Source organism: Falco cherrug, chromosome 5, assembly GCF_023634085.1.
Source record: "Falco cherrug isolate bFalChe1 chromosome 5, bFalChe1.pri, whole genome shotgun sequence".
Classification (NCBI taxonomy): Eukaryota; Metazoa; Chordata; class Aves; order Falconiformes; family Falconidae; genus Falco; species Falco cherrug.
Window position 1 is genome coordinate 44604780 of NC_073701.1, and position 27858 is coordinate 44632637.

The 27858-nt window shown below is 42.2% G+C and overlaps 3 protein-coding genes across 5 annotated transcripts; 2 read left to right on the top strand and 1 right to left on the bottom strand.

Annotated features, from left to right (window-relative positions):
* Positions 1-722: 722 nt before the first annotated feature.
* On the bottom strand, positions 723-25220 carry LOC106631600 (serine/arginine repetitive matrix protein 1-like). The gene is made up of 7 exons (XM_055711092.1): positions 24959-25220; positions 23163-23575; positions 15579-15733; positions 14739-14781; positions 14284-14368; positions 14071-14148; positions 723-959 (listed from the first exon to the last, which is right to left on the bottom strand). The coding sequence occupies exons 1-5, from the start codon at positions 25218-25220 to the stop codon at positions 14324-14326; spliced, it is 918 nt and encodes a 305-aa protein (XP_055567067.1). The 3' UTR covers positions 723-959; positions 14071-14148; positions 14284-14323.
* MRPL42 (mitochondrial ribosomal protein L42) lies at positions 842-9783 on the top strand. 3 transcript variants are annotated; one of them, XR_003563102.2, is made up of 6 exons: positions 884-982; positions 3322-3385; positions 4320-4404; positions 5675-5838; positions 7092-7199; positions 8089-9783. XR_003563102.2 is itself a non-coding variant. In XM_014285891.3 (5 exons), the coding sequence occupies exons 1-5, from the start codon at positions 901-903 to the stop codon at positions 7089-7091; spliced, it is 411 nt and encodes a 136-aa protein (XP_014141366.1). In that variant the 5' UTR covers positions 842-900; the 3' UTR covers positions 7092-7209. The 3 variants fall into 3 exon arrangements, 2 of the variants coding, with proteins under 2 accessions (XP_014141366.1, XP_005446361.1); XM_014285891.3 differs by lacking the exon at positions 8089-9783 and having other exon boundaries at positions 842-982; positions 7076-7209; XM_005446304.4 differs by lacking the exon at positions 8089-9783 and having other exon boundaries at positions 842-982; positions 7092-7209.
* SOCS2 (suppressor of cytokine signaling 2) lies at positions 23560-26983 on the top strand. Its single transcript, XM_055711306.1, has 3 exons — positions 23560-23684; positions 25192-25472; positions 26410-26983. Exons 2-3 carry the CDS (start codon positions 25328-25330, stop codon positions 26856-26858), a joined length of 594 nt encoding a protein of 197 aa, XP_055567281.1. The 5' UTR covers positions 23560-23684; positions 25192-25327; the 3' UTR covers positions 26859-26983.
* Positions 26984-27858: the final 875 nt, after the last annotated feature.

Consider the following 27858-nt stretch of genomic DNA (forward strand, 5'->3'; position numbering starts at 1 on the left):
CCACACACCTTTTTTATTAATGAGCTCTCAGAGGCATGTTATGAGCAGCTCTGTAGATGGTGTGTTAGTGTTTGCTAACTTCAGCAGCACTTGTCACAGGTAAAGAAAATGATGACTAATGATTTTTCAAAATTTGAAAAAACACATTTCTGGTGATGTTCTTAAGTGCTAAATATGAAGTAGTTTTAAAGAGGTATTGTTGCTTTTTTCTTTTTTTTTATGAGTATGTCTTTAAACTGCCTCCAATTAAGTTTTTTTTAAAGATTCTCTTTGAAGCAATTTTTTTTTTTTCTGTAGGCAGTGAAAACTTAAGATGTTTATATGTGTTGTTCTGCCTCTGTGCAATTTGGGGTAATATTTAAGGTGTTCTAAATGGTGTTTCATAGCTTTTAGGTGTATTGCTTTTGAGATGGATGAAACCAACTGCTCTGTTTAACTACAGCAGGTGTTATTTCTAAGTACTTTTATTTTTATACTGGGTAATGATACTGACATTGTGAACAAAAAAAGCATATTTCAGGTATAACTCTGTGACTTGCACAGAAGGAAGGATGCAAAACTTAAGTAGGTGAGTACCAGTAGAAAAACTGAGAAGATCCAAGCTTGGAAACTTGAAAAAAGTTAAAAGATGTACCTTTAAGTAAATAAAGTCTTGTACTGCATTTGGCTATTAAGGAGGCAGGTACCAGGCTCTTAATAAGGACTTCTAAACAACCGACAAATAATGATTAATATACTGCACACATTTTATTTATCCTTAAGATATTCAAGAAATTAAATTATTGGTCTTTTGTACCCTTTTGTTATGAAACTGGTTTCTTTCAGAGGTTGTTCTGGAGAAAAAAAGGATGTGGTGTCTGAATTCTGTCTTGTCCAGGACTGATTTCTTCTGCTGTCAGCATGGCAATGTCAGTTAGAGCTGTGTGGTCCAGCTTGTTCTGGATGCGTTCAGTAGCAACCTGTAAGCAGACCCCACTGCAGAGTAAGTAGTGATGCAACCAGAAGCCCTATACTAAAACTTGTTCTTTGAGAGTTTATTACTGTACTTTTTAAGGTAATGGAAGCATGTAAGTGAATTTTTATTTGAACGGAATCAAGTCTGCTATTCCATATTCTCTGCTAATAATAAGAGAATATTTTGGTTTGTTTTTGTTTTCTTTTAAAGCATCCATGGTCCACATATGGTGCTTCTTTAACTTATTAACTAGCTTGTAAATACCACCCTCTTGTCACTGTTTGAATTTGAAGATTTAAATTTATTTTTCAGACTTAGTGGTGAGAAAAGACTACAGTAAAATTTCATTATTTAACATATAGAACAAGTGAAAACAGGCAATATTATTTCTTAAGATTTTTGTCCATGTTTTAGATGTCAATAGAAAGATGTAGGGGAGATAGTAAAGGTAGTAAAGAGTTTGGAAAATATAATGGACATGTTACATTTTAGAGGTTAGTGAGCAAAAGGGGAAAGAAATATTAGGAAGAAATATGAACTATTTGCAGGAATATTTTACCAGAACTCAATTTTTTAATAAATAAGAATGGCTTAATTGGAAGAACTGAAGCGCTAACAAAAATTCTAAATTTAAGAATTTTATATTTTAAATAGATATAGCTAATACATTTAAATATATAAATTTAAGAATTTTGCATCTAAAATATTTATTAGAGGAAGATAGCCACAGAAAAGTTTCTACTTGGTTCTGTCAGCTTTCCCAATTTTGACACACTGAATGCTCTCCCCCTCTGTTATGAACAGCCAAGAAAAATCCTGTTTATATTAAAACTATGGTCAACATAAAACAACATGTTAGAAAAAAGTTGAAACCTTTTTATGACTTGAAAACAGAACACTCGGAACATGCTAAGACTTAGTTCTTGTGGTCATAATTTGGTCTTTAAAGCATAGTGGTAGAAGAAGCTTCACTGGACTCGGAAACTTACATATGGATTTGTGTCAGGTTCTAGCAGTAAAGGAAGGGGGTTGCCAGTACAAGTCAACTACAGGCAGCTCCTAGGCCCACCTTAGGCGTGCACACCTATATGGTTGTGGAAGGCAAGATGCCCACGGTATGGTTCCTATGTAAGGGACTGTTACTGTTTAACACCTTACATCAGGTTTACAGTTGGACTTGATGATCTTAAATGTCTTTTCCAACCTAAATGATTCTATGATTCTATAAAAAAAATCGGAATAGATCATGGGAAAGCTCAGTTGGAAGGCACTCTGGGTGGTGTGTGGTCCAACCTCCTGTTCAAAGCAGGCTCAGCTCTGCAGTCATACCAGCTTGCTCAGGGCTTTGTCCAGCTGGGTCTTTTAAGTCTCCAAGGACAGAGGCAGCGCAGACCTGTCAGGGCCCCGGTCCTGTTGGTTGACTGTCCTCATGGGGAAAACATTTCTCTACATATCCAGTCAACCTCTCGTTCCAGCTTACGGGTTTTGTTTCATGTCCTCCTGCCATGCAGCACTGTGAACAGACTGGTTCCCTCACCTCAGTAACCTCATACATAGTCACTGGGGGCTGCTGTTGGGTATCCCCAAAACTTTCTCTGCTCCAGGCGGAGCCAGCTCCAGTCCCTCAGCCTTTCCCCACAGGGCAGGTGCTGCAGCCCCTGACCGTCTTGGCAGGCCTTTGCTGAACTCATTCGAGTTTGTCGAGGCCCCAAAAAGGCTGTAGTATCTAGATGTGGTCTAACAGGTGCTGAGTAGAGGGAGCTAATCCCTTCCTTCATTCTGCTTAGTACAGTCCTGGATGCTGTTGGCCTTCGTTACTACTTGTAATTCTTGTGATTGCTTTCCTTGGAGCAACAGGAACCTGGGGAAAGGGGTGAAGTTGTCTGGTATGATAGCAGTCAAGACATTATAGTTCTGTATTTTGTATACCATATATAGCAGTGGCCAGTGAAGTACAAATTTGATTTTTATAGTAAATATTGCTATGAATGAAGTTATGATCTTCCTGGTAAGTCAGAACGTAATGTTCTTTGCATATATAAAGAACGTACTGTAGTGGTGGAATCTATAGGTATTTTGTTCGTACTGTGATTTTTCTTAGGAAAACAATGAAATTGAAAAGGTAAATGCAGGCTGTAGCCTCTTAGATACTTTATTTTTTTATTGCTCTAGAAATCTGTGTAGTAAAGTGAACTTCTATTTAGACAGTATTTGGGTTTTGTTAATCTAGAACTGAGGATTCCCCAGTTGAGACTTGGAAGAGAATGAAAATATAAACATTCTTAAATTTGGCACAGCTCTGCTTGTTTTTACATTAGTGTTCTAGTTACTTGCTTTTTTTTACTTGCTTTTTTTTTGTTTTGCAGATGGAGCTATGTATCGTGCTTGCCATAAATCTACATATTCAGTTCTCCCTGAAGACTACAATTGGTACTTCAATGTGTGCCCTTTCCATGTGACGTTTATTCCAGGGCTGCTTTCTGTGTTGTGAAGTTGTCATATAGTGATATCAAATACATCTTCTACCAGTTGTGAATATAAGCAATTTTTAACTAAAGTACTGTTTCCGATCATAATGATTGTGAAGTTAATATTTAAAAAAAAAATTGAGTAGCGAAAAATCATGCAGGACTCATACTAAACATTGTGATGATCCCAGTACCCCTTCAGTTTTGTTTGTGGAAGAGCAAAATTAGCTAAGGAAGTAATCTTTATTGATGTTTGTTGTTAAGACAAAGTCCAGGTATTTTTGTGCTACCACATGGGAAACTTTCGTAGAAACCAGAAAAGATGATACAAATATAGTGAGAAACACAGCGCCCATGCCATTCAAGGCTTTAGGAAGCTAATGTGTTACAGGAAGGGGAAGGAAGGCGAGAAAGTCATGTTCCCTCAAGGAACCTCTAAGTAGGACTTTTTCTTCAACATGCTTATTATCTTTTACCAAATACAAAAGTTGGAACCCCAAACAGAGCTTTGTTTCCTATTCTTTCTTCTGTAGGTGCCATACTTCTTACAAAGGCATGTTCTCCTAGAGATCATTATCTCCATCTGTTGCTACAGTTTTATATGCAATTATTCAAAGTGTTAAAGATTTTTTTTCCCAACCCATATTTCCAGCTATCTTTAATACTTTATTTTAGCCCTTGTTTTGCTCTCCATCCAAAAAAGAAACATGAAGATTGCTGGGAAAAAAAAAAAAAAGAGCAAGTTCAGATCAAGTATTTGTGACCCTTATTTATAGAAGATTCTTAAGAATTTGTAATTGCAGGGTCAAATATAGTTTTCTATGGGACTTCGGCTGTTCAGGTTTTCTGAAAATTGTAGGGGGTATATCTAAGAGTGTAAGTTTTTATTTTTATAGCAAAGTGGAACTTGCGGTGACATCAGATTTGAAGACAATTGTCTGCTACCACCCTTCGCTTGAGATTCCATACGAGCATACAAAAGTATGTCCAAATTTACACATTTATATTTCTTTCTCTTGTAAAGGCATAAGTAGTTCATAATTTTGAGTCTTTAGGGCATCTTTTTTAAAATTTTAAATGCTGAGGTACTTTTTAGTACATGATCAGTGTATCTGTGGAGTGAATGATGAATGTAGTTGCTGCCATGAGGAGGACCTTATTCTCAGTTGAACTGAGGGAAAATTGGAGAGTAAGAAATGCTCAGATATCACAGCATATCGTAACTGAAATAGAATTAAATGAGGCACTTGGATATTACAGAGAAAACTAGTGTCTGTTTGAGCACTCCTCAGGATGTTTGGGATGCATGTTATAGTTCAAACATCCTACTGCGTACAGATGCTGCAGACTGGGCAAGAGGATATAAAGTGCTGCTGCTGTTTTCAGCTCGAGCTTTAAATTTCGTTCAGTGCTCTGGGTTCATAAATGCCACAAAAAACTTTAAATATTTTATTTTTATCTATTAGTACTTCCAATGTGTTCTTTACACTGATGAAAGTAAGTCTAGATAAACTTTTCTAGTGTACACTTTTCGTTTTGATTTCCAGTTCTCATGTACTAGTGTGCTAGTAAAATACTGCAAATGGTAACTGTGTTGCTGATGTACCCAATGTGAAAATTCTCCATTGAAAACTTAAAAAGTTTTAGCACTGTTTGCCTGCAAGTTACGTACCAGTATTTTTAAATTTCAGTTGCATGTCTGTTGGGAAAAACAGGTGTAAAAGACTAAAACAAGGAAAAACGTTTGTAATGGTGCTAGTAGTTAGGTTTCAGGTTAAGAACAAACATCCTGGTCTTAGCAGATGCACAAACGATTAGGAAGTGACATTCTTCTCTAAGGTGCACATAATCTAAAAGCCTTTTTAGTGATGATTGTCACTATGAATAAATTTCTACATAGGAATAATGTAGGTACTTTTGTATTAGTAGGACTGAGGCTTATGATTCAGCTGGTGAATTGTAAGGATGAGATCAGCAATAATGATGACAGCAGTGCTGATTTTAGGGTTAGGATAATCAGCTGTAGCACCTGGGGTAATTAGAGGTTTCTAGACATCTGCTGCACAGTGGTGTGGTTTTGTTTTGGGCAGGCGGGGGCGGTGGTAAACAGCCTTTACGATTACAAGCATTCTTCTGTATTCCATTGGTTTCAGCTGTTAAAGGTAAATTGTAATGCTATCTATGTAGCTTGGCTTTTTGTTTTTCTCAAAAAAAGGAGAAAAAGGAAATATATGCACTACTGTTTTTATAGCCCGTACCACGGCCAGATCCAGTGAATAATAAAGAAGAAACCCTTGATCAAGTTTTGAAATCCAGATTGAATGAAAAAGATCTAAAGAACAATAGCGGTCCTACAATTGAAGAGCTCAGCAAAATGTTTTACACAACAAAACATCGCTGGTATCCTGTGGGACAGTAAGTATTTTCTTTTCAATGTTTGTTCCTTTTAGAGGTCAAGGGAAATACAGGAATAATTTAATGACCAGCTTCAACCTAGGATAAGTCATGTGAGAGAAGATACTGTCAGCACATGGGCTACTACATAAAATCTTAAATGCAGTGTTATGTAAATGGAAGACTATTTCATAAGGTTTTTTAACACTGCCCCTTTGCTAGCCTTTGCCACTTTTTTTTTTTTTTGATAAAATCTATCACAGAGTAGAATTTTTTTCATACAATCTAGTTAGCTACTGGTTCAGGTCGTTTATTAAAGTTGCCTAAGAGAATCTATTATGTAAAATACCCTCAATGGACATACCCAAATACAGCTTGGAAACATGCATTGTTTATTCTTTATCAACTTCTCAGGAAAAAAGACTTACTGGGGTGATTCTCAGATGAAAAAACAGTAGAGGTTTTTCATGTGAAGTGGTGAAAAGTGCACTTTAGCGTGCCTTGTATTCAGAAAGCTAGGAGGAGGAGAGGGGCAAATATGCATCACTGAGCTTAAAGAGGAGCTATATACATTCAGATATACTAATGGAAACATGGCATTCTGGTTTGTGTTGCTCCTTTCTAGTCTATGGTAGCTGCTTATTTTATAGCTATGGAGACTTGATACAGGCAGAATTTTTTTAGTCCACAGAAAATTTTTTAATTACTGTGTTTTGAGTGTAGATAAAAGGAATGAAATGATAGGACTTTCTATGGCCAAAGGGTAGCTGCAACTTAAATGAGCATCCAAGAGGATCTTCCTTGGTTTAGGGTGGATAATTAAGAGGGAAGTAGGGATAGCTTGTTGTTGTGAATAATTTGGTTTTTAGTTTGTCTGCAAAATATTATGCTATTTAACATACAGTTTGGCACAACTCCTTTAGATATCAAGTGTCTTTGTTCTGTAGCAATCACTTTAGCCAAAGGAAAAGCTGACCATGTAATAAAATTAACTTCACACAAAGGATTAAGAATAAACAGCAGCCTTTGTACCTATTCAGGCTGTAGAACTGATTGTATTATTGCGTGCTTGTAGCAGATGTAGCAATAGAAATGAGTAGCATTATGTAACTCCATGAACAGAGAGGACAATCTAATGAGTGGTCATGGGTTGTGCTCATGTATCTTGTGTTTCTCTTACTTGTGTAAGCTCAGGTTACTTGCTGGGTGCAAAAATATCAGAAAATCAAAGACTGTCCAAAGCTTGCATTCTCTGCAGCCTTTTTTTCTTCTAGATACCACAGAAGACGCAAGAATCCTAATCCTCCTAAAGATCGATAATTAAGATAACTTCTTGTTCGTCAGCGCTTTGCTGTTGATCTTTATTGGAAATAAAAATTACAGTAAGTGAGATGTTTGGCAATTCTGTGTGAGTGCTATAACAAAAACATTTTTAATTTGACTGTTATTTTCTACTTCATCATCTAGCTGACAGAAAAACATCAAAACTGCACTAGTAAGGATTCAGTGAAGGCTGTTGTACAGTCAGCAAATGTGCTAGTCATAGAATTGGGTGTAACAGGTGACAGAATGCTCTGATTAAACTCAGTCAGAGGCTTATTGAAGTGGATGCATGAAGTCATGTCAAAATGGGAAGTCTAGAACTAGACATGTGGGGTTTAGTGTTATTTTGGGGGATTTTTAAAATTTTTTTTGGTACCTGGTAACCGAAATGCAGGTGTGTTTCAATACTGAGATATTAATGAGATAGTATTAATGAAAAATATTGTGAGGTATTTACAAAACCGATGGAATAGTTTTGCTTCTTCTATTAACTTGCAAGATAGCCGATTCCATGTTTAACCCTACATCAGCCAAGTGATTCTATTTAAGCCTATTGTCCTATATTGAAAACTGGCCAACTTGTAGACTTAGTAACTTGTCCTTCTAAGTCACCCAGTATTCCTAAATATCTGAGGTAACTTCTGTGTGCGTTTGGGGCAGGTGGGTATTTTCATTTTTTAATCCCACCCTAACTACTGTTCAGTGAGGATGCTATGTTCATATAAATCAGAATAACTGTAGCTCGGGCAGGAGTGTTTTGCCTCAGCAAGGTTATCAGTGAAGACTCACAGCTCTTTATAGCTCACCTAGGTGGAAGGATTGGCCCTTGAATATATAAAATACTTCAAAGACATTTGGCTTGATTCTACTTCATAGATTCAGAATTTATAGTGCTTAAATGTTTCTGCTATTAGAATATTTTATGTCATCTAGCATATTTTTTCTCAGGAAAAGGAGATCCTTTACTCCAGTCTACAATTTTAGGCATCAGACTTCTGATAGAAAGAGCTGGCTTAGAACATTGTGCCTCTGCAGAGATCCCAGTGACTTCATAATGTCTCCTAAGGAGATCCTTATACATAATAAAAAAATAATTATCCCATATATGTAATTCATTTTGATTGTATTTCCTTTCTAAAGGAACTTTGGTAAGCTAGGAAGGTTCTCGTTTCTTCTGTTAGTTTAATTTTGCCAGCATGTGATACCTACAGATTTTGCTCGGAGTACCTCATAAAGTCTCTAATCCCGTCACTGTTAGTATAAAACATGCTTATTTTTCTGAGGTTATTACCAAATAACCTTTTTTCCTTTAATTTCCTTTAATTTAATTTAATTTCCTTAACACGATGTTGGATGTGTGTAAAAGTCTGCCTCTAAATACTTCTGGAAAATTTTATGTGAAGCTAGTTGAAGTATTTATCTTGGTATTATTTTTAAAAATACATTTTTAAATCCAAATGCCAGTTAGCTGATAATGGCTTATCATGGCAGAGCATGGAATCATTTTGCGTACTCTTTCAGTTAAGATATCTGAGTCCATGTTTAAGCCTACACCAGCCAAATTATTTTGGCTCCACATTATACTATATGTTGCTTGTGTGATAACAAACGCGGTATCATGAAGGAATGTCTATTGTGTCTATGAAAAGGACCACTGCTTATTCTGCAAGTTCAATTGCATGAAAATGGTTATTTTTTTCTGCCTAGAATATAACCTTAAAAAAAAGTCTTCAGTGATTTGCAGTACAACAGATTTTAGTATTTTCATCTATTTATGGTGCCTGGTACTGATACGGGTCCTTAAGTGAGAAGCTTACATCTCATGTTTAGAGTTTTGTTACATTCCACTGCATAAAATCAAGCCCTCTTTATTTCTGTAAAACTGAGACCTAATTTGTCACTGTTCAACTTTACACCAGTGTAAAAAGAGATATCCTTGGACTAATTTAAACTTTCAGTTATTTTTCCCCCTTCTCCCTGATGCTTTTGCTTATTGCTGCCTAATACTATTAAGGCATTTTGCTTTACAGAAACCTCATTACCACATTTGTCTTTTCTTGCCTGTCAAACCCTGTTTGTGATCAAACATCCACAATCACTGTAGAAATGGTGGATTTCTCAATGTTTCCCAAGCATTTCTGGATGCTTTTCAGGCATTTTGAGGCCTAAAAAATCTATGATGTGCTGGACTGCTGTACTTTAAACGTCTTCTGACCAGCTACTGGAAACTGAGTCTAAAACACGTTCCCTACATATACCCTCTGCCATTTTGTTGCTACGTTAATTCGTAAAATTGGTATTTTAAAATCTTTCCCTGCATTACACTGCCGCTCAGTCTTTCTATGCTCTCATCTACTAAATCTTTCTTCTGGGTCATCTGAAGCATGACTTAATTAAAATCCTACTCCCTCAGTAATTCCAAGCTGTTCCCCTGATTTTCTAGTCTTGAACATCTACATAAAGCTGTCTTTATCTGTTTCTCTTCACTTAAACTTGGAATTAGAAATCCATCCATTTGATTCTTGTCCCACTTCATGCAAAAGAATGATCCCTTTGAAAGTTAATCTGGGATTTCTTATTTTCTGTTGCTCTTGGTCTTTGTAATTGAAAACTTAAGTTGCATAAAATTTACAATGTTGTTAAGTCTGCTCTGGGGTCTTTGTATCCAGTTTTAGGCGCCTACCCATTTGCTTTGTATCTAGTAGTTACTAAGTGTTTCAGACCTTATTAGGCTTGCTGCTGTAGGTAGTATACAGTTGGGTATATATATATTTTTTTTTTATTGTGTCACTAAGTCCTCTCGGGCTTTGCTATTAGAAAACTGTCTCAATTAAGTAGCAAAAACTGTCTTCAATTCAGACCACTTAAATAGCAGTTCAATCTATCTCGATGTCCTAGTGAAAAGTTCTTTCGCTTCCTCTAGTTAGACCCGAATTAAAAAAGAAAGCATGCAAAAACCAAAACAGGTTTTTGCCTTTTCTATGTGCAAATTATGTTGTTCTGCAGATTCTTGGTACTACCACCAGGAGGCAGTCTTGCACAGTAACGCAACTGGATTTGCTTGAAACCATAGAGGATGTAGCTATAGCATCACACTTAACACTACTCGAGACATGCATTAGTGGTTCTTTACTCAAATTTGTAAGTACTGAAAAAAGGAGCTCCCTAGCAGGCTTGAAAGTGGTTGGATTCAAAGGGTCAGTGCTTCTTTTGTGGAACTTGCCTATTTGCTTTGCTTTCACTTTTGTAATGTGTAGCAGAGATGTATATTCACACCGAAACAAACCTCACCCTCCCGGTTTTGAAAACATGAGCCAATAGTGGAGCAGTAATGGGACGCAACAGCCACATCCAAGTTGCATGGCTTTACACTTCAGTTCCTCATGGCTGTAGTGCAGGGAGCTGTTATCCACCCACCCCTTCCTGCCCCTCCAGTTGTTCAGTCCTACAAGAAAGGTCTCTTCTTGTCTGTTTACTGTTGTAATAGATCTGAATTTCAGCTGCCGCGTCTCAATTCTGCTGTACCAGAATAACCCACTGCAGCAGCGATGCTAAAAGTCCCAGTGATGATTGCTATTTAAAGCCAACTCTACATTTCTCAGTTACTCCAATCTGTATGAATTTTAGCAGCTGCTCTGTGGTAATTTCTCACATGCTCATTCCATCCTCAAACCCAGTACCAAGTGATAGAATGAAGATATGAAATAGGTGTAGGCTGCATTCCTATTCTGTAATAAAGGATGTGTACTTAGTTGTAATGCAATAATATAAAAAAATTGACTTAAAATAAGCCCACTGGTCACAGGAATAAATGTCAGACAAATTGTGTACCTACGATATGTAAAAGTTGGATTCATCTCCAGGACTGAGATGGGTACTAATTAGACATCTAAGCTTGAGTTAATCTTTGTAGGCTCTTCTTATAGTCAATTGACACAAAAAAGTACTGACGCAAGGCAGCTGATTTTATTTTAAAATTTTATTGTCTAGAATACATGACACGAATTTTTCACTGGAGGTGCTTTTTGCTTCTCGTCTATAAAGGGAGGATGAAGCTTAGCTGAGATTCAGGTGCTTGCATTAGAGAAAATAAAAGCAGGTTTGTTTTTTAATTCAAGAGAGCATATATGTAAAAGAAAAATACTCCACTTAATTTTAATACAAAAACGTTTTTGCTGTTTCTGCTAGGCTTCAGTAGCATGCAGTCCACATACAGGAACTCTGTTTTCTATATAGAGTAATTCACACACATTTAATTTGTAATTTTGAGTAAACTGTGTATAGGATTTTAATTTCACCTCCTTAAATGTAATCAGCCCTCCAATGTTAAAAGATAATACTTGAGCTGTTATTTTTTTTGTTCCATTTGGTGTGTAGTCACAGGAGAAATAAGGTAATTGCTTATTTTATCTATCTTTATAGCACCTCTTCTAATGAGCTTATGATTGCAACCATACCTCTAGGTCCTTCTAGAAAAATGAACACAATAAATCATAATTTACTGGGTAATTTGCACAGAATTATCTGAATATTTAAATACAATTTATGCAGAGTATTAGTTCCCCTGTATGTAACTACAGCTGTTAGGACACTGCTTATCAGAAGATGGGAGTTATGTGGAAGCTGCATAAACCAAACGGCATGTTTGGTCAGCAATTTTCATTGCATGGCTTCTGGAGAAGTAAAAGTTTATGGCCTGGAGTACCACTTTATTAAGTGTCATGATGTAGGTGAGAAACGATAATCCATGTATCACAAAGCTCTTCATCACCTAGAGGCACCAAGGAGGTTGGAATGGCCAACAGAACTGAGCAAGTTTGTCAACTACTCTTTCTGAAAAATCAAGTAATAAGTACAAAACCCAGTTGTGCTTATATTCAGCTTTACTGCTTGTCAAGTCTTGGCTCAGAGGCAGTTTACCATTTTTAAATAAGGCCAGTTCTGACTGCTACCAAAGCTTATAATTCCTTGGCAAAAGAATCTCCCTACTAGCAAAATATAAGATATCACAGGAAAAGTTGTATTCTGGAAGAGATGGGTTTTAGCATTTCTTCTGTCAAAACTAATATAGATTTAACTAAGTAGCACATCATTTTAATGAACACTGAAAAGTTACTGTTAAATTAGGCAACTGCATTAAGCCATTATCACACCGAATAAAAATTAACCTAAGTAAACAATTAAAGACCCTCCTGTACAAACATGTATTTCCTACTCACTAATGCTAACAAAACTGAGCTATATAGTTGCATGCAAAGATTAGTGTTTCTTAAAATACTGCTAGTCTTTCTCATTATTCAGATTTATGTTTTATTTGTTTAAACAAATAATAAGCTAAGTAGCATTTTTCTAAAGTCAACATCTGTAGGAATTGCACAGGATCAGAGCTGTGCTGTGGCAGTGATCTTCACCTTCTGCTTTAGTTGAGACACTGAGGATTTCAACTGAATAATAAACTAATGCCAGGGAAAATTTTTCTTTGACCCCTAATTAAGTTAACAATTGGTTGGGATACAGTAGTATAAGCCTACAGGTACCTTCTCATATTTTTTTGTTCTTTTGTAGGTTTTAATCCTGACTGGTTTAAGTATGGATTCACTTGTTATTTCTCAAGAATACTTTGTATCTTTGTAAAACTCCCACTCCCCCAGGCCATTTTTCATACTGTTAAAATCCTGGCATTCAGTGATGGGAAAATGGAGGGTGGCAGCAAGTTCCATAAATTTTAGAACTGGATTAAGAAAAAGGATTTCCTATTCAGAGTAGAGGCACAGTGCAAACAAAATTCATGGTAAGTTCATCATAAGCAGAGAAAAGAAAAAATGACAGAAATTCCCTTTCTAGAGCATATATTTGTATGTTCAAATGACTAAAATAAACATGCTGTATGTTAGCTGCATGTGTTACAATTCATTGACTTTATGTGGCCGTATTTGTTGAAGAAAGAGATTTGAAATGAGCCCAAAGAGGCCACTGGTAAGGCTGAAAGGTGGCACAATGGTCTCTGAAGAGAAGAGCAGTGGTGGTCCTGATGGAGAGCAGCTGTGGTTAGTACCTACACAGTGCTTAGCCAGTCCTTATCCAGTCTGAGGGCAAAGCGGTGAATCGCTGGAACTGGGTGAGTGTTTTGCTTCCATATGACCAAGATTTTAACTCATGACTTTGTGGAAATGATACATGAGAAGCCTTAGATTATTTTTTTGAGTGAAGTGTTTATCCTGCAGTCAAAATACCTGTGTCTACACTTCGGCCAGAGGTGGCCCCCAGCGGCAGACTGATGCTCTGGGTCCCTCTGAGCAGTCCTTACTGCTGCAGGCTGGGGAACAAGCTCAAGCTCCAGCTGCTGATACCCACAAGCCATTGTTAGTTCCCCCTGTTCCACCTAGCCCTCTTTAAAGCAATGGCTGCACACACCTGCAGTGAGAGTTCACACAAGCACTGCTCTGAAGATCACACCTTGTCTGACTTGACCTTGTGTGCTCTTTTAAACTCAAGCTGATGGTACACCCTCAAACATTACTGCATCCCAAAATGTATAATGTGTACCCTCAGTTTCATGCTAGGAAAGCACCGTTCTCACAGGCTGCAGTATAGTTTCACATAATTTCATATACTTCAAACTGTACAATACACCAAAAAATCAGAATTACATGTTGGGTCTGTAGGGGCACCAGAAAGAATCCAGGGAGTACTGTGGGATGTGGATATAGGAGTCGGAGTCTGCTCTAGAGGGAAGTAGCCCCAGCTAGTGTGGATATGAGCCAAGCCTCTTGGCATCAGGGACTTTATTAGAAAGGCAAGACTGCCCTCTGAAATCAGGTAGTTGGGAACCACATCATTTTTACAGATAACCTGAGCTCAGACTGTTTGGACTACTAAATCTGACTGAGTCTGGTATGGGCTTATTGAGATGAGAAAACAGCAACTCACATGCATAATTACTGTTCCCTAAACAACTCGGTCATCGAGATTGTCCAATCCAGTTCAGAGATGTCCCCGTTGAGACTCCTGTAAAAATAAAACTGTTTTTCTTCTGGATAAACAAAATTAAATATGCAGAAGAAAGTACATTTCTGTAACTTCAAAGAAAATCAGAATTTAGCAACTTCTTCAACAGTCCACATCAGAGTAAATGAACCATACCAAAGATCACTAAATGTCAATATTCTGTAATTCTCAGCCTTCAGAGGATCAAAGAAATCTGAAGAAATGGTTCAAGTTGAGGCATCTGGCAAAATAATGAGGTGAAAGGCTTTCAGATTTTTCTGGAGAAAAAACCAGTAATTGGACATAATTCTTAAAATCTTCATTTAGGCATTACTAAATGAAAATGCTGTGTTTCCATTTCAGGGCTAGTGAAATGTCAACAAAAGAAAATAGTGGTATAAACCCCAAAGAACTGTTTTTCAGTTACTCTCAGGACATAAGGGATTTATTTATTTAAAAATCTGTGACACGGGCAAATGAGCTGTTCACTTTAAGTAGCTTGCCAGGTGGTTTGGTTTTTTTTCCTTTTCAGCTGTACTCATGATAAATTAATTTTGCTAAAAATATGCTACCAATTCAGCACAGATTTTTTTAACAGTTCATCTCCTTACCTGGCATATTCTTGCCCCCTTAGAACAGCCCAAGGAACCGATCCTGAAAATGCCCAAGGAGATTAAAAGATACGCATCAATTGATTGTTGAAGTATAACTATCAGAAGCATAATTGATCAGTCGTTTGGGGATTTTTATTGTTGCTGCATCTTTTCCATCAGCCAGTCCAAAGGGATTTCATAACATTGCACTAGTACCTCTGACTATGTAGGAATTTTGACTAGATTATGAAAGCTCCTAGAAATAATCTATTTTGAAGAGTTAAGTGTATAAATGCAAACTGAATGGAAACAGCTGTTATTTACATTCTCTGAATGCAGGATTACATTCCCTGATAGTTGAGGCGGGGGGGGGGGGAGGGAAAGACATTGAAAGAACATGAAGAAATTGGAAAAATACAGATCTAGTAGAAATACATGCAATGTTGGGTGGTGTAAATCAGTATAGCCTCACAGGTTTGCCACCACAACAATATACAGCCTGCCTGCCAGAGGACTTGAAGAGCTTCACATGTTTCTTGGAGAAAGGAGGGGTTGCAGGAATGCATGTGCTGAAAACTAAAGCATATGAACAAATTCGTGTTTCAGTCTTTTATGCAATGACTAACAGAGAGCCAGGCATTTTCAGAAATAGTCTCACAGAACAAAGTCCCCATTCACAACAAGATTTTGCTGTGGACTTACGTTAGTTTGAGATTATGTTCTGGAAAAATAACAAAAAGGTCCTGAAAAATGTAGGTAGCGTATTCTAGACCAGTGTGCCTGGACATGAAGGACTGTGCTGGAGGGAAAAGAAAGCACGGTGTGAAAGCTCACCCCTTCAGTGAACCCAGGCTTTACCTTTTTATTAGCCTGGCAGAGGCCCTGCTGCATGTCCCCTGTACGTGTCCCCCTTCGCTTACCCGGAGCAGATCCCCACTGTTACGTGTTCCACTGGGAAGCTCACACTCCCTCCTGCCATGCCAGCTTCTATCAGTAACATCACTGGCAACCACCTAGAGTAAAATAAACAGTAATAGACTGTCCTCAGAAAAGGTTAGGCATGTTTAAAAATGTACGTGAGACGTGGCTGCTAATTTCATTTGGACCAAACCCACTCAGTCAAATCAGCATCAGCAGTAGGAACCTGGGCTGGGGAATTAAAGGTGTGATTGTTTTGCTGGGCTTTCCTTATAAATGGGAAAAGGAACTGATGAAACCAACACAGCTAAAGCTCAAGCATTGCAGAAACATTTGATTCTTGGAGCCTGTAGTGATTCCCCCAGGATTAGCTCTGCTTGACTTGGGATTGCTTTGTACCTGCCAGCACACAAAAACTATCATCATGCAGGCAAACGTGGGACAGAAATTTCATTCTGGGTCCATTTTAGATACAGACTCCTGCCTGCTGTTCTGCCTTACGCAAATGAGACATCTGATGGCTAAATGCATCCTCTAGTTCCTTCCCAGAACAGACTGAGCTACAGCAGCAGGTTTTGCAGCTCCCTTCCATCCAGCATGGTGTGGCCTGAAATGCTGGGGAAAAATTCTGCTGTGCCTCAGGCACCTTTCTGGATCAAATGTATTCCCGGAGGGATAATTTATCAGAGAAGTGAGCTCTGAAGAGAATGCTAAAAATAGGGTTAAAATTTTGAAATATGGGGTAATGGCACTGAAAGTCAGGAAAGATGTCTAGCCCAAACTCACACTTTATAAAAGGCTTTGCATATTTTATAATAATTGTGGATATTATTTCCCCTCCCCCATTCATTTACAAGGACAGAGAGATAATAACAAACCAGCAAATCAGAATTTGGTTACACAGAGCCATCTGTTAATTCTGGTGTATGGCAGTAGAGGGCATCTAAGGACTTCAAGTCACATATGGTAAGGGATTAAAATCAGATGGCTGAAGGAGTTACTACTCTCATCCTCAACCATTCACCCCACCCCGTGACAGAATTTGCCACCTCACGACCAAACAGCTCATGAAGCTGCTCCTGAACGACAGCAGTTCCAAGCCACGCTGAAACTGGGGTTGTTCTTAACACACCAGACGGAAAGCTCCAGTTGTTTAGGAGGAGATGCGTGCGTTAATTCCTCATCCCTGCTGCTGGCAGCACTCTGTCACAGCCAGGGGGAAGGATGCCTCAGGTACAGTACAAGGGGAGACACAACTTCCTCGAGCACTCTATCCAATTTTACCTACTAGTGTCTGAGCTTTAATTTCCACAAACCTGGCAAATACACTTACAGCAGGGTCAAACAATCCTGGGAATGGACAGGCAGTGCCAAGAAAAGGCGAGCTGTGGACCACTGCTCTTTCCTTAACCAGGAAGAGTAGCCCTGTGGCTGTTTCCTCGGTTGAGCCCCAAAAATGCTAGTCTGTCTGTCAGGTCTGTGTTTCAGTTTATGAACTCCCAACATGCCAGTCAGTTACAGGACAATGCCTTGAGCCTTCCTCACAAAAAACAAGCGTTAATCATCACAAATAGAGAGAGGGGAGGTAGCTGGCAGCTAGCACTGTTTTCTTGTCATCTCTTCAGGTTTGTATGACATCCCACCTCCAGCCTCTATAGTGAAGTGGGGAAAGCAGCCGTGCCTACCTTGAGCCAAAAGAGGCCAACATGTCGTCGGGGAGGGAGGTTAAGGCCATTACCTGACACTTAACACTTAACGCACTAATTTGAAAAATTTATTTGATCCAAGCAGCATATAAACATACCATGGGCAGCAGATTTTCAATTCACTGCAAGCAGTTTAAAATTATATAAACACATTAGTACATGTCGATTATCCTGTTATTGAAACTCCTAAATACAGCAACACGTCAGGCCTTCTGCTGAAGTCTATTATAGCCTTAGTCTGAAATTTAGAAGTGGCTCATGCCAGGAAAAGGTTCTACAACTCATTTAATGATTCACTGTACTCCTGAAATGATATTCATCTGTCTGCTTTCCATGGCAGCACTTCCAATCATAAACACTTAATTGTAGGAATTCATCCCCAAGGCCAAATAGCTCTGGGTGAATTAAACCATCTTTAATGTAGGAACTAGAACAGTGATTTAAAATCGATCTTTCTGATGGGAGACCATATATTCAGAAACATAACCCAGTTTCTTCTTTGTTTTACTTTGCACTCAAAATTCCCTCCTTTGGAGACAGCCACTGCATCACCTGTTTTAATTCTCCTTACTAGTTTCAGAACTGACTCATTGCCAACAAAGGAACTTTAATTACTTATGGATTGGCAGAGCACAGGAGAGCTGCCTGCATGCTGTCTGTCAGGAAAACTTTTTTCACAGACATTACTTGCTCTCTTTGGGAAGTAGGACTCGCAACTGGCAAGAAAACATCTCAAGCCTCCTCAAGCATAAAAGGCTTGTTTTTTCTGGCAGCATCTAGGACGAGAATGCAAGATTTCACAGTGCTTTCAGCTGTGCTATCTTTAGGATTTTTCTAAAACAAAAACAAGAGTGTAATTTCCCAAAAATCCAGAACTTCAAAGAGCATGGTTCTGAACATGTATATGTAGAGATGTATGTGTATATATACACCTATACACACTTTCTCAGCCAAAAAAACAAGATAAACAAGTATTACAGTCATGGCATCTCATACTACAATCTGAAAACTGAAATCCATAGCAAATATTCTCCTAGTAGTTCAAAATGACTGCTATCAAAATGGTTCTTTTTTTTCTATCATGTTCATAAAAAGCAAATGTGATAGGGAAGAAAATGCTGTCAAAGCATGTATATTTACAAATTGTCCTCAGGTAACTTTCAGCAGTATTTAGCTAGTTCTAGTCAGAGTGAAATTGGATAATTCACAAAATAATAAAGTGACAGACCAAATTTCTGCTGTTTATAAAGGAGCCTAACATAGCATAAGGTGAAAACTGCTGGATAAATTATCTTTTTATATATATATATATATATATATACTTAGTACCCTGTGTCACCACATTCCACTTTTCCTTAACAAGTCCAGCCAAATTATTTTTATGTTTTGTTTTTACTGTAAGTTGTAAATGGTAAATTAGAGACACTATAAAAGCACTACATTTAATATTTTTAATTAAAGATCCTAAGTATGTCTAGATAACCTCTTATTCAATGCAGTTGAGGCCTTTAGATGCTACCGTAAGTTTCAATAGTATAAAGCACATATGAGATGAAAGAAGGATTTTAATACCACCTTTTTATGGTCAGAGTTACATGCTTGCTGGTGATTATCTGTCTACCTATCCACTGAATTAAAGGAAACGATCCTTCTTTTTCTCAGCTGTCGTGGAAAGAAAAAATCTGGGTGCTATTTCAAAGTACTGCTCTCTTTAGTACCATCTCTTGATGGTTTGCTTTTAAATTACAAGTGCTGGTTTTCTTTCAGAACACCGCTGATTTACAGAAATTATTCACTGTATTTTTTATTATTCTCCTTTACTAAGTGTCTATTTTCAAGAAAGATAAAGCATTCACATCTGAATAGTAAAAATGGCAGGAAATAAGGTGGCAGCTGGTTAAGAGTAAAATTGTTTGGTATACACCATAATTTATTTCATCAAAACATTCTGTTCCTTGGGGCAGCTGGAAAGAGCAAAGTGATCCCATTTATGAAAATACTTGTTTTCTCTCTGCTATATTTATGATGTTTTAGGAACTCTGTGAAATAAGCAAACCTTCCTCCTGACTGCTGAGTGCGAAATTCTCTCAGGTCTCACACTGGGGACCTTGTTCGTGGTGTGGAGCTACAATTGTTCTCATTTGCTTGAGATAAAAGCTCAATATTCATATTTCTCTGCTTGAGAACCAGACATGCTGCCTGACCACTATAATCACAGGACAGGGAGGAACCATGGCAGTTATACACTGTTGTTTAGATCAGCTCAGGTAAACATTTGTCAAAATATGGTCAATAAATAAGACGTATGTGATAAGCAATAGCTGGCCTTTTAACTAACACAGATTTTATCTGAGCAAAATGGTATGTCATGGATAATGGATATTCTGTGCTGCATCTTCAGGAAGGAAGGAAGCAGAGAGCAAGGAGAGGCCCCTTGTATTCTTCCAGGTTCTAAATCTAGCTAAATAAATCAGTAAACCTTTTCAGCAAATCAGACCAAATCTAGCAAAATCAGCTGGGCCAAAAATGCATCATTCCCTACTCCGCTCACATTATATTATATAAATAAACCAGCATGCTAACTCTCTAGTAAATTTGGCATACTTTTCAGGAATAAAGTGAAAATAATTTCTAGCAACAGGCACTTCCCATGAGTGTAAAAACATTGTTGCCTCCATCCTTGGTCATGAAAAGGATTTTTGCCTGAAGGAAAAATAAAAATTAAATGCACTTGTCTCTCTCCTTCTCTTTTTGAGCATATACATTTGAAATCAAGACAGAAATGTAATATATTCTGCTTCTGATTTTCAAGAACTCTTAAATGTTCATGTTTTCACTACTAATATAAAGCTCTATTAAAAATATCTATTACATGGATGATATACTGCCCAAACTAAACCATTCATGCCCAGCAGAAAGTATCTGGAAAAGAAATCAGAGATTCCTTAAGTCTGTGCCTTTCATCTCCATTCAGATAATACACCTCTAAAACTGGCTCACAAACATTCCTAACTGTATACGTCCAGGCAGTATCTGTCCTAGAATCGCTACCCCAAAACATAAAGACTAAAAATAAATAAAGCACTTGGTTTGAACTGCACTTAGAGATGTTTAATCCCCATCTGTATAAACTAGGTTTCTGTTCATATTAATGGCTCTGTTTAGAAGAATTATTGTTTGTTACATGACAAATTAAAAGACCTCATTTTGTTTACATGATGGAAAGCTAAGTTTTCAATGTCTGCTGCTGCTTTTCTCTTTCTCCATTTCACATCTCCTACTCCATTATAGTTTTTTATACAGTAAAACACTTCAGGCAGACCAAGCATGTATTAAACATCCCAATGCCAAAGAAGCTAAAAAGTAGCTTAGTTTCATGCACCACATGTGGCCCATAATCCCAAAAGTAATTTAATTTAATCACCTTTTCTTACCCTTAAAAATTGTATTTTTTTCTCCCCTGTTACTGTGTGAAAGGCTCACGCAGACAGGAGAGAAAACCAGCTAACTAACATTGCTGAAAGAAACTAAAATACTAACTTACTCCACCGAGCCCATAGTACTTAGGGAAGTCTCATACCACAGAATAAAGGTAACTGTGAACCAAAGTACTCTTATGAGGTGCCAAAAGTGTCATTTACAAATCGATTTGCAGTTTTTAAGTTTTAAATTCATTACTCTTGTAAATTTATCAGATCTTTAGTACTATTCTTAAAAGACATTAAATTCTCATGAAAAAAAAATACAACAGATCTCTGTTTAGGAAAGATCCTGCTGATACACTACCTATGTAATTTTTATGCTACCTTTTTCATTACAATATCTGAAGTTTTAAGTAACAAATATGTATTACATTCTTCTGTTCTTGTTTCTCATTCACCACATAAATCATGGTCTTCCTCTCTCTGCCTTTATAGCAGCCAGCTGTGGTTTTAGAAACAAATTATTATGACTTCAAGTGACGAATAAACAGCAGAAGCAAAGGAAGTCTTGCGATACTATCCACATAAAAATGCCATTAATAAATAACGGGAAAAGAACTACAGCAAAGCTGTAAAAAAGCAGCTTTGCATGTAGACAACATGCATTCCATTTCTCCAAGACGATTTAGTGAACTTTAAAGGAATATCCCCAATTTCAACTCTATTATAGCAAAATAAGATTTTTGAGCAAAAGCTCTGTGACTGCATATACATATATGGAATTATTTAGTTAAAAAATATGTCTGTATTCTTTGTTGTTGTTGTTCTTCTGAATATAATGAAACTAGGGCAATTCTGAAAAAGTAAGATTTTACGCAAGATCTCACATCATTAGTAGCGGAACAGTAAACTAAATTTCGAAGTACACGGACATGTTCTTTCCCCTCCTCACATCTATCCAACTAAAAGTCAGTGAGGATTCCACAAATCACTGGAGGCTAGATCTGAGGCTATCCGAACTGCACTGACGAAAACATGAACAAGAATGACCTTCAAGACCTAAATTGTTTTAAACTATTTCTGAGAAAGCTTAAGAAAGACCATGTTTTCTCTTCAGACCTCATTTTAAATCTGCAGTGCTGTCAGTGACTAAACCCACCTTTTTTTCATAAACTGAATAAATTAAATTAAAAAGCACCCAGGCATTACAAACAGATGAAACCATACTGACCAATTCACTTAATTTTTTTTTTCTCAAATGAATCTGCTAATTACTAAATACAGCACTTATTTTTTAAGAGAGCTATTAATTCTAATACTCTTCACTCATCCCCTTACGTTTAAAAATTGTAATATCTATTACAAAAGCCTTCAGGAACTGTCTTCCACGGTCCCTTTTTTTCTTTATAAAGAAATCCTGAATTTCAGAAGTTTCTGGGGAGTGCTACCCAAGGCAAGAGTGTCCCTGCGGGAGCGTTCTCCGTGCTGGGGAGCTGGCACACCGGTGCTGCCCAGCTCCCTCAGCCAGACTGTCCAGCCTAATACAGGCTAATTTTTCTCTTTGATAATAAACACACACACACACACACCCCCACACCCGATTTTTAAAGCTATTATTTTGTATTATTATTTTATATTATTTTTTCCTGAGGACTTGAAAAAGACATCTCTTAATCCTTCACCCGTCAAAGCCGAAAAATACTCTCTCCCAAGCACCGCCGTGCAATTTGCAGGGAGCCCTGACCTGCAGCCAGGGACAGGGGTGAGACCAATACGTCTACTTTTGCTTTGTTTCCCCTCCTTTTTTTCCTTTTTTTTTTTTTGTCTTTCTAAAGTCGGCTCGAGGCCGCCGGGGCAGCGGCGAAAGGTGGCTGGATACCGAGCAGCACCCGCGGTGCAATCAATCATCTTCACGCCAAAAAACAGCTTTGGGTTTATTACATAAAAAAGAAATAATAATAAAAAAAAAAATCGCAGGGGGGGCGGGGGCGGGGGCGGGGGGGGGGAGAAGCGGCGCGCGCATCGGCTGTAATGGCTGTTTGTAGCAACGAGGTATTTAGCGCCGGAGGGTGAAGGGGGGTGGAGAGCAGGGTGCGGTGTCCCAGGAGCTTCGGCCGCCGCAAGTCCCTGGCATGGAGCTCCTGGCACGGGCCCCTGACGCGCTCCCGGCCCCGAGGGCGGGCCCCGCCGCCGCGCTCAGGTGCCCGCGGCTGCTGGCGCCGGGCAGGCCGGGCACCCCTCGCCCGCACGCCGCCGCCCCGCAGGGGGAGGGTGCCGCGCTCCGCGCCCGCCCAGTTACCTCGAGAGGTGCCGCGCACGCGGGCGGCTGCTGGAGCCCGCCGGCGGGCTTCAACGGCCGCTCGCGCGCCCGTGCCTCAGCAGCCCCGGCCACTGACCTGCTCGCCGCGCGTCTCCCGCGGCTCCGCGGGTGGAAGGGGGGGGGCGCAGGGAGGGGTCAGGCCACCGCTGCCCCGGCGTGACAGGGGCGGTGGCTCGGTGCGGCGGCTCCGGCTGGCCGCGATCGCGGCGGAGGCGCCGGAGCGGGTCCTGTCACATGATGCGGTTCCTGGAAAGTTCCTGGAAAGCAGCCTTTGTATGTAGCCACCCCGGGAGGGGGGAGCGGCGGGGGCAGGATGCCCTCGCCTCGCAATCAAAGGCGAACAGACCGCCCGCGCCGGGGAGAGGGGGGGAGCTAAGGGTGTTGTTTCCCCAGGAGCACCGTCCTCCTCCGGCAGCGGCAGCCTGTCTGTCTGCCCGAGCGCAGCCCCGCCGCCTCTCTCCGGCGGCGGGTGCTGTACCGCGCCGGCCCCTCAGCGCCGCCGGCAGCGAAAACCTGACCGCCCCACCTCCAGGCGGCGGCGGCGGCAGCGGCGGCCCCAGCGGCCCCAGCCGCCCCAGCCCCGTCCCGCGGAGCCCGGGTGAGTTCTGCCATCGTCCCCCTCCCTGCGCCCGGCGTCCTGCCGCTTCTCGAGAGTAGGGAGCGCAGGGAGCGTGCCGCTCGGCTCCCGGGACGGAGCCGCCGACAGGCGGGCTGAAGGCTCCCCCGAAGCCGGAGGCAGGCTGCTGCCGTGCCCCTCTTCTCTGCCGGGGGACGCCCCGCTGCAGCTGGCTGCCACCGCCTGGCAAACTCTCCGTCTCCGCCAAACTCCCGCGGGCGGCGGCGCTCCGCGGCCAGGCGCTCCCGGCGCTTCCCCTTCACAAGGGGTCGCGCCCGGGCAGCCCCGGCAAGGCTGCGCTCACCTGCGCTCGGGGCTTTGCGGCCGGCGGCCCCGCAGCCGCTCCGGCGACAGGCGCACCTGTGCCCAGTCCCCGAGCCGGCGGCCGGAGGTCCTGTGCGGGGGAGAAGGGGATGGGGATGGGCTTTGCCGGGAGGTTGCCGCGTGTGTGCCTGCGCACGTAGCGATAGAAACCCGGCAGAGCAACCTATCAGCTGCCTCTAGAGTTTAATTCGGAAAAGTTTCTGAGCTCCGGCGTGGAACTTGTGACGGGAGGAGCCACCTCGGCGTAACCCCTCACCTGGCGGCTGCCGCGCACCTGGAGGCAGAGACTGCCCGGTTCGGGAGCGCCGGCGGGGGTCCCGCTCTTTCCCGTGAGCCCCCTCCCCGCCCCCGGCCAAGCCTGCTGGGCTCCCCCTCGCTGGCGCTGCCCGGCTTCACGTCGTTCCCGGAGCGAGAGGCTCTTGTTGCCCCTCCCGTTCGCTTCAGCCGAGCAGAAAGATAATTTTTTTTTCATAGTACCGCCATTCAGTGGAACGTGCAAAGCACGCTACCTGCCCCGCGCCAAATACATCGCGTCCTGCACCGCGCTGCCCCTTCCCGTACCCAGGCGGCCAGCGAGTCCCGGGAGCCAGCGCTGCCCGCGCACCCGCCCCGCAGGCACGCCGCAGCCCGGGAGAGGCTCGCTCGCAGCCCCCCAGCGCGGCCCACGCCGGGCTCCCGTTCCTAGAGATATGACTTGGCGCATGACCTCAGTGAAAGGCGTACCGTACCGTTCCTGCGCACCGCAGCGTGCAACCCGGGCAGCGCCGGTGCTCCTTGGCTAGCCCTCCCCACTCGTACCTTTACGTGCTCGGCTCTCCCCCACGACCTCCTTCCTCCTCAGCCGACCCCCTGGCGCTGCGGACCGGGCTCGCCTACCCCGGCCGAGAGAGCGGCGCATCAGCGGGTTCGCCCTTGCAGTAAAGCGAGACCACCTTGGCGGGCCGGCGCCTCCCGCCTCGTCCCCGGCGGAGGGGAGCCGGGGGCAGGCTGGGCGGCGGGCGGAGGAGATGTCCCTCCCCCGCTCCGCCGGGAGGTGATCTCTCGCCTCGGGTCCCTCCTCTGGATGCTGGGAAGTTCCGAACCGGGAGCGCCAGAAACGCACGGGCTGCGTCGGGAGCGCCTCTCGCGGGGCTGGCCGCTAACCACGCTCTCTCTCCGCTCGCAGGCGGCGCCCGGGCCGGGGGCCGGGGCCATGCACTCGGTGCGGCGCTGAGCACTGCGGCGGCGAAGCGGAGCCTTCTCCTCGCCGGCGGTCCCCGACCTGCGTGCGAGCGGGGCCGCGCCGGCCGCCGCCGCCCCCCATGACCCTGCGCTCCGCCGGGTCCCTGGAGAGTGCGGAGGGCTCCCGGGCGGGCTGGCGGCACCCCGGTGCGGCGGCGCCTGCTGCCGAGGAGTCCCGTGGGGCGGCGCAGCTGGCCGCGGCTATGGAGGAACTGCGGCGGGCAGGTAAGGCCGGCCGGCCGGGAAGAGAGGAGCGCCCGGGGCGGCGGCGCTCGCCGGGGTGCCCGGCTCGCCGCCGCCCTTCGCGCCGCGGTCCCGGGGGAGGCGGAGCGGCGCGGCAGGGAGCCCCGCCGGGCCGAGAGGGAAAGCGGGCGGAGGGCAACGCTTGTCGCGGCCCCGCGGTGGCGAGGGGCGGCGGCGGCTCCGACCTTCCGAGGGCTGCGGCGGCCGAAGCGAAAGCGCCGCCAGCAGCAGCGCCGCGCCCCGGCGGCAGCCCGGGATCGCGGGCCGGGCGCTGCCGCCGGCCGGGGCGGCCGCGGCTTTGGGAGCGGGCGGCGGCGCCGCCGCATCCCCTCGGCCCCGCATACCTGCGCTCCCCTCGCCGACGTGGGGGCGGCTCGCCCGGCCCCGCAAGGAGCGGGGCTTGGCCACGGGCGTAGAGAAGGGCATTTGTCTGCATCGCCTCCCCGTTACGAACGCAGCCGCACGGCCGAAGTTTTTTTTTTTTACCCCTCTCTGCTTCCGATTGCTAGGCAAAGCTCATTTCAACAACAGCCTACCTAGAGTTACCGAAAGCGGGGTTTTTGCGGGCTGCCAGCGTGCGCCCGCAGCGCTCGCCCCGGGTGTGCGTAGCGCGGAGCCACGGGACGCGTCCCTGCCGCCGTCGGGGCGGCCCGTGAGGTCGGCGGCTCCGGCGTTAGCCTCGCAGGACGCTGCAGGAAGGTTTGTGCGTGTGGATGTATAGGTACGAAAGTAAGCAGTGACCTGGAAGGCTCTGTCAAAACGAGACACATTGTAAAGCAAATTAAAATTTACAATGCCTGCAGGACTTCAGCTTTCAAACAACAAAGGAAATGGGTTATTACAAGTGTAGCAGCCAAAGACCAGCTTTTTAAACTAACAAACAGGAATAAACAAACCCCTTCTTTCTCTCTTTTAACAGGATGGTACTGGGGCAACATGACTGTTGCTGAAGCCAAAGAGAGATTACAGGATGCCCCCGAAGGGACCTTCTTGGTTAGGGATAGCTCACATTCAGAGTATCTACTGACTATTTCGGTAAAAACATCAGCGGGACCGACCAATTTGCGTATAGAATATCAAGATGGCAAATTTAGACTGGACTCTATCACTTGTGTCAGATCTAGACTTAAACAGTTCAACAGCGTTGTGCATTTGATTGAGTACTATGTTCTTATGTGTAAGGACAGAACCGAAACACCTTCTAATGGAACAGTTCATCTTTACTTGAACAAACCCCTCTATACATCTGCTCCATCTCTGCAACATCGCTGCAGAATAACTATAAACAAATGTACAAATCAGATCTGGGAGCTGCCATTACCAACGAGACTAAAAGAGTACTTGAAAGAGTACCAATACCAGGTATAAATATCTTTTCTAAATGCCTCTAATGTAGAGTAACTTTTAAATGCAGTTCTTAAAATCAGCCAAAGACTGAGCAATCAGTTGTACAACTCAGCATGGAATTCACTGTCAAAACAGTGGCAGTTCTGGGGGAAAGGTTTTTATTTCAGATGCCACAAAGGGAGACTTTATGTAGAATAATCCCAGCTTGCATCCTCGGGGGTTCAACAAGGTAGCGTGCTATTCTTGCTAGGAGAGAGAAGCCAGGAATCTGTCCAGATTGTGTTGCTTTGTCAATGGCATGAAATACTGCACTATCAAATGCTAACTGAAAAAGTGGGACCGGGAGAGACTGCAGAAGTGGTCAGAGACCTATGAGAGTGCATAAGTATCTCGGTTGTCTGATTCCAAAATTAATTTGGTGCTGGTGTTCATATAATACTGAAAGCTTAACTGGATCACACTGTGATAACCTTGCCAAAGTTATGCAACTAATCAAATCCAGTCAAAAAAGTGATCATGTATTCAGTTTTTATTGAACTATAATTCTTGTGCTTTTCTGCAAGTAAAGGAGTACTGTAAGTCATCAGTTTAAAACACTGTTTTTCAAAATTCTCTAAAAGCTGACCTTCAGGAGAAATGCACATCTTTCGCAGGAACCCAGTATGTTGCTGATTATACCAGATTGGTATCCCAGAATCTTTAACATGTTAACATCTTCCCAGTGGTGATATATCCATGTTATTACTATTAAGCCTTTTTTGGTTGAGGCTTTAGGATGCTGCAGACTTGCAGTTGCTCAGTTCCAATGTCAGAACATGGATATCAGCAGTTACAGCTGTCTTCTACAGTGTAGAATGTTCTTTTCAGCTTGTTTCCCAAAATATGGGGAAATATGATGGGGGGGTTTATGGGGTTGGAGGGGATTGGGTGGGGGTTTTTCCTTTTTTTTCCTTTTTCTTCTAGTTCACCATTGTAGCTATCAGGCTATTATTCAATAAAGTAAATCAAATTGCACAATAAT

Bases quoted from the DNA above. Each gene is read 5' to 3' on its own strand.
- SOCS2 (XM_055711306.1), top strand. From the start codon at position 25,328: ATGACCCTGCGCTCCGCCGGGTCCCTGGAGAGTGCGGAGGGCTCCCGG. The intron at 25,473-26,409 runs GTAAGGCCGGCC...CTCTTTTAACAG, and splicing joins GGAGGAACTGCGGCGGGCAG to GATGGTACTGGGGCAACATG.
- LOC106631600 (XM_055711092.1), bottom strand. From the start codon at position 25,220: ATGGCCCCGGCCCCCGGCCCGGGCGCCGCCTGCGAGCGGAGAGAGAGC. The intron at 23,576-24,958 runs GTGGTCTCGCTT...GGCGGCGCTGAG, and splicing joins GGAGGCGCCGGCCCGCCAAG to GGGCCGGCGCGGTACAGCAC. The intron at 14,782-15,578 runs GTAAAGCCTGGG...GGGCATTTTCAG, and splicing joins TCTGCCAGGCTAATAAAAAG to GATCGGTTCCTTGGGCTGTT.
- MRPL42 (XM_005446304.4), top strand. From the start codon at position 901: ATGGCAATGTCAGTTAGAGCTGTGTGGTCCAGCTTGTTCTGGATGCGT. The intron at 983-3,321 runs GTAAGTAGTGAT...TTTGTTTTGCAG, and splicing joins TAAGCAGACCCCACTGCAGA to ATGGAGCTATGTATCGTGCT. The intron at 5,839-7,091 runs GTAAGTATTTTC...TTTTTCTTCTAG, and splicing joins CGCTGGTATCCTGTGGGACA to ATACCACAGAAGACGCAAGA.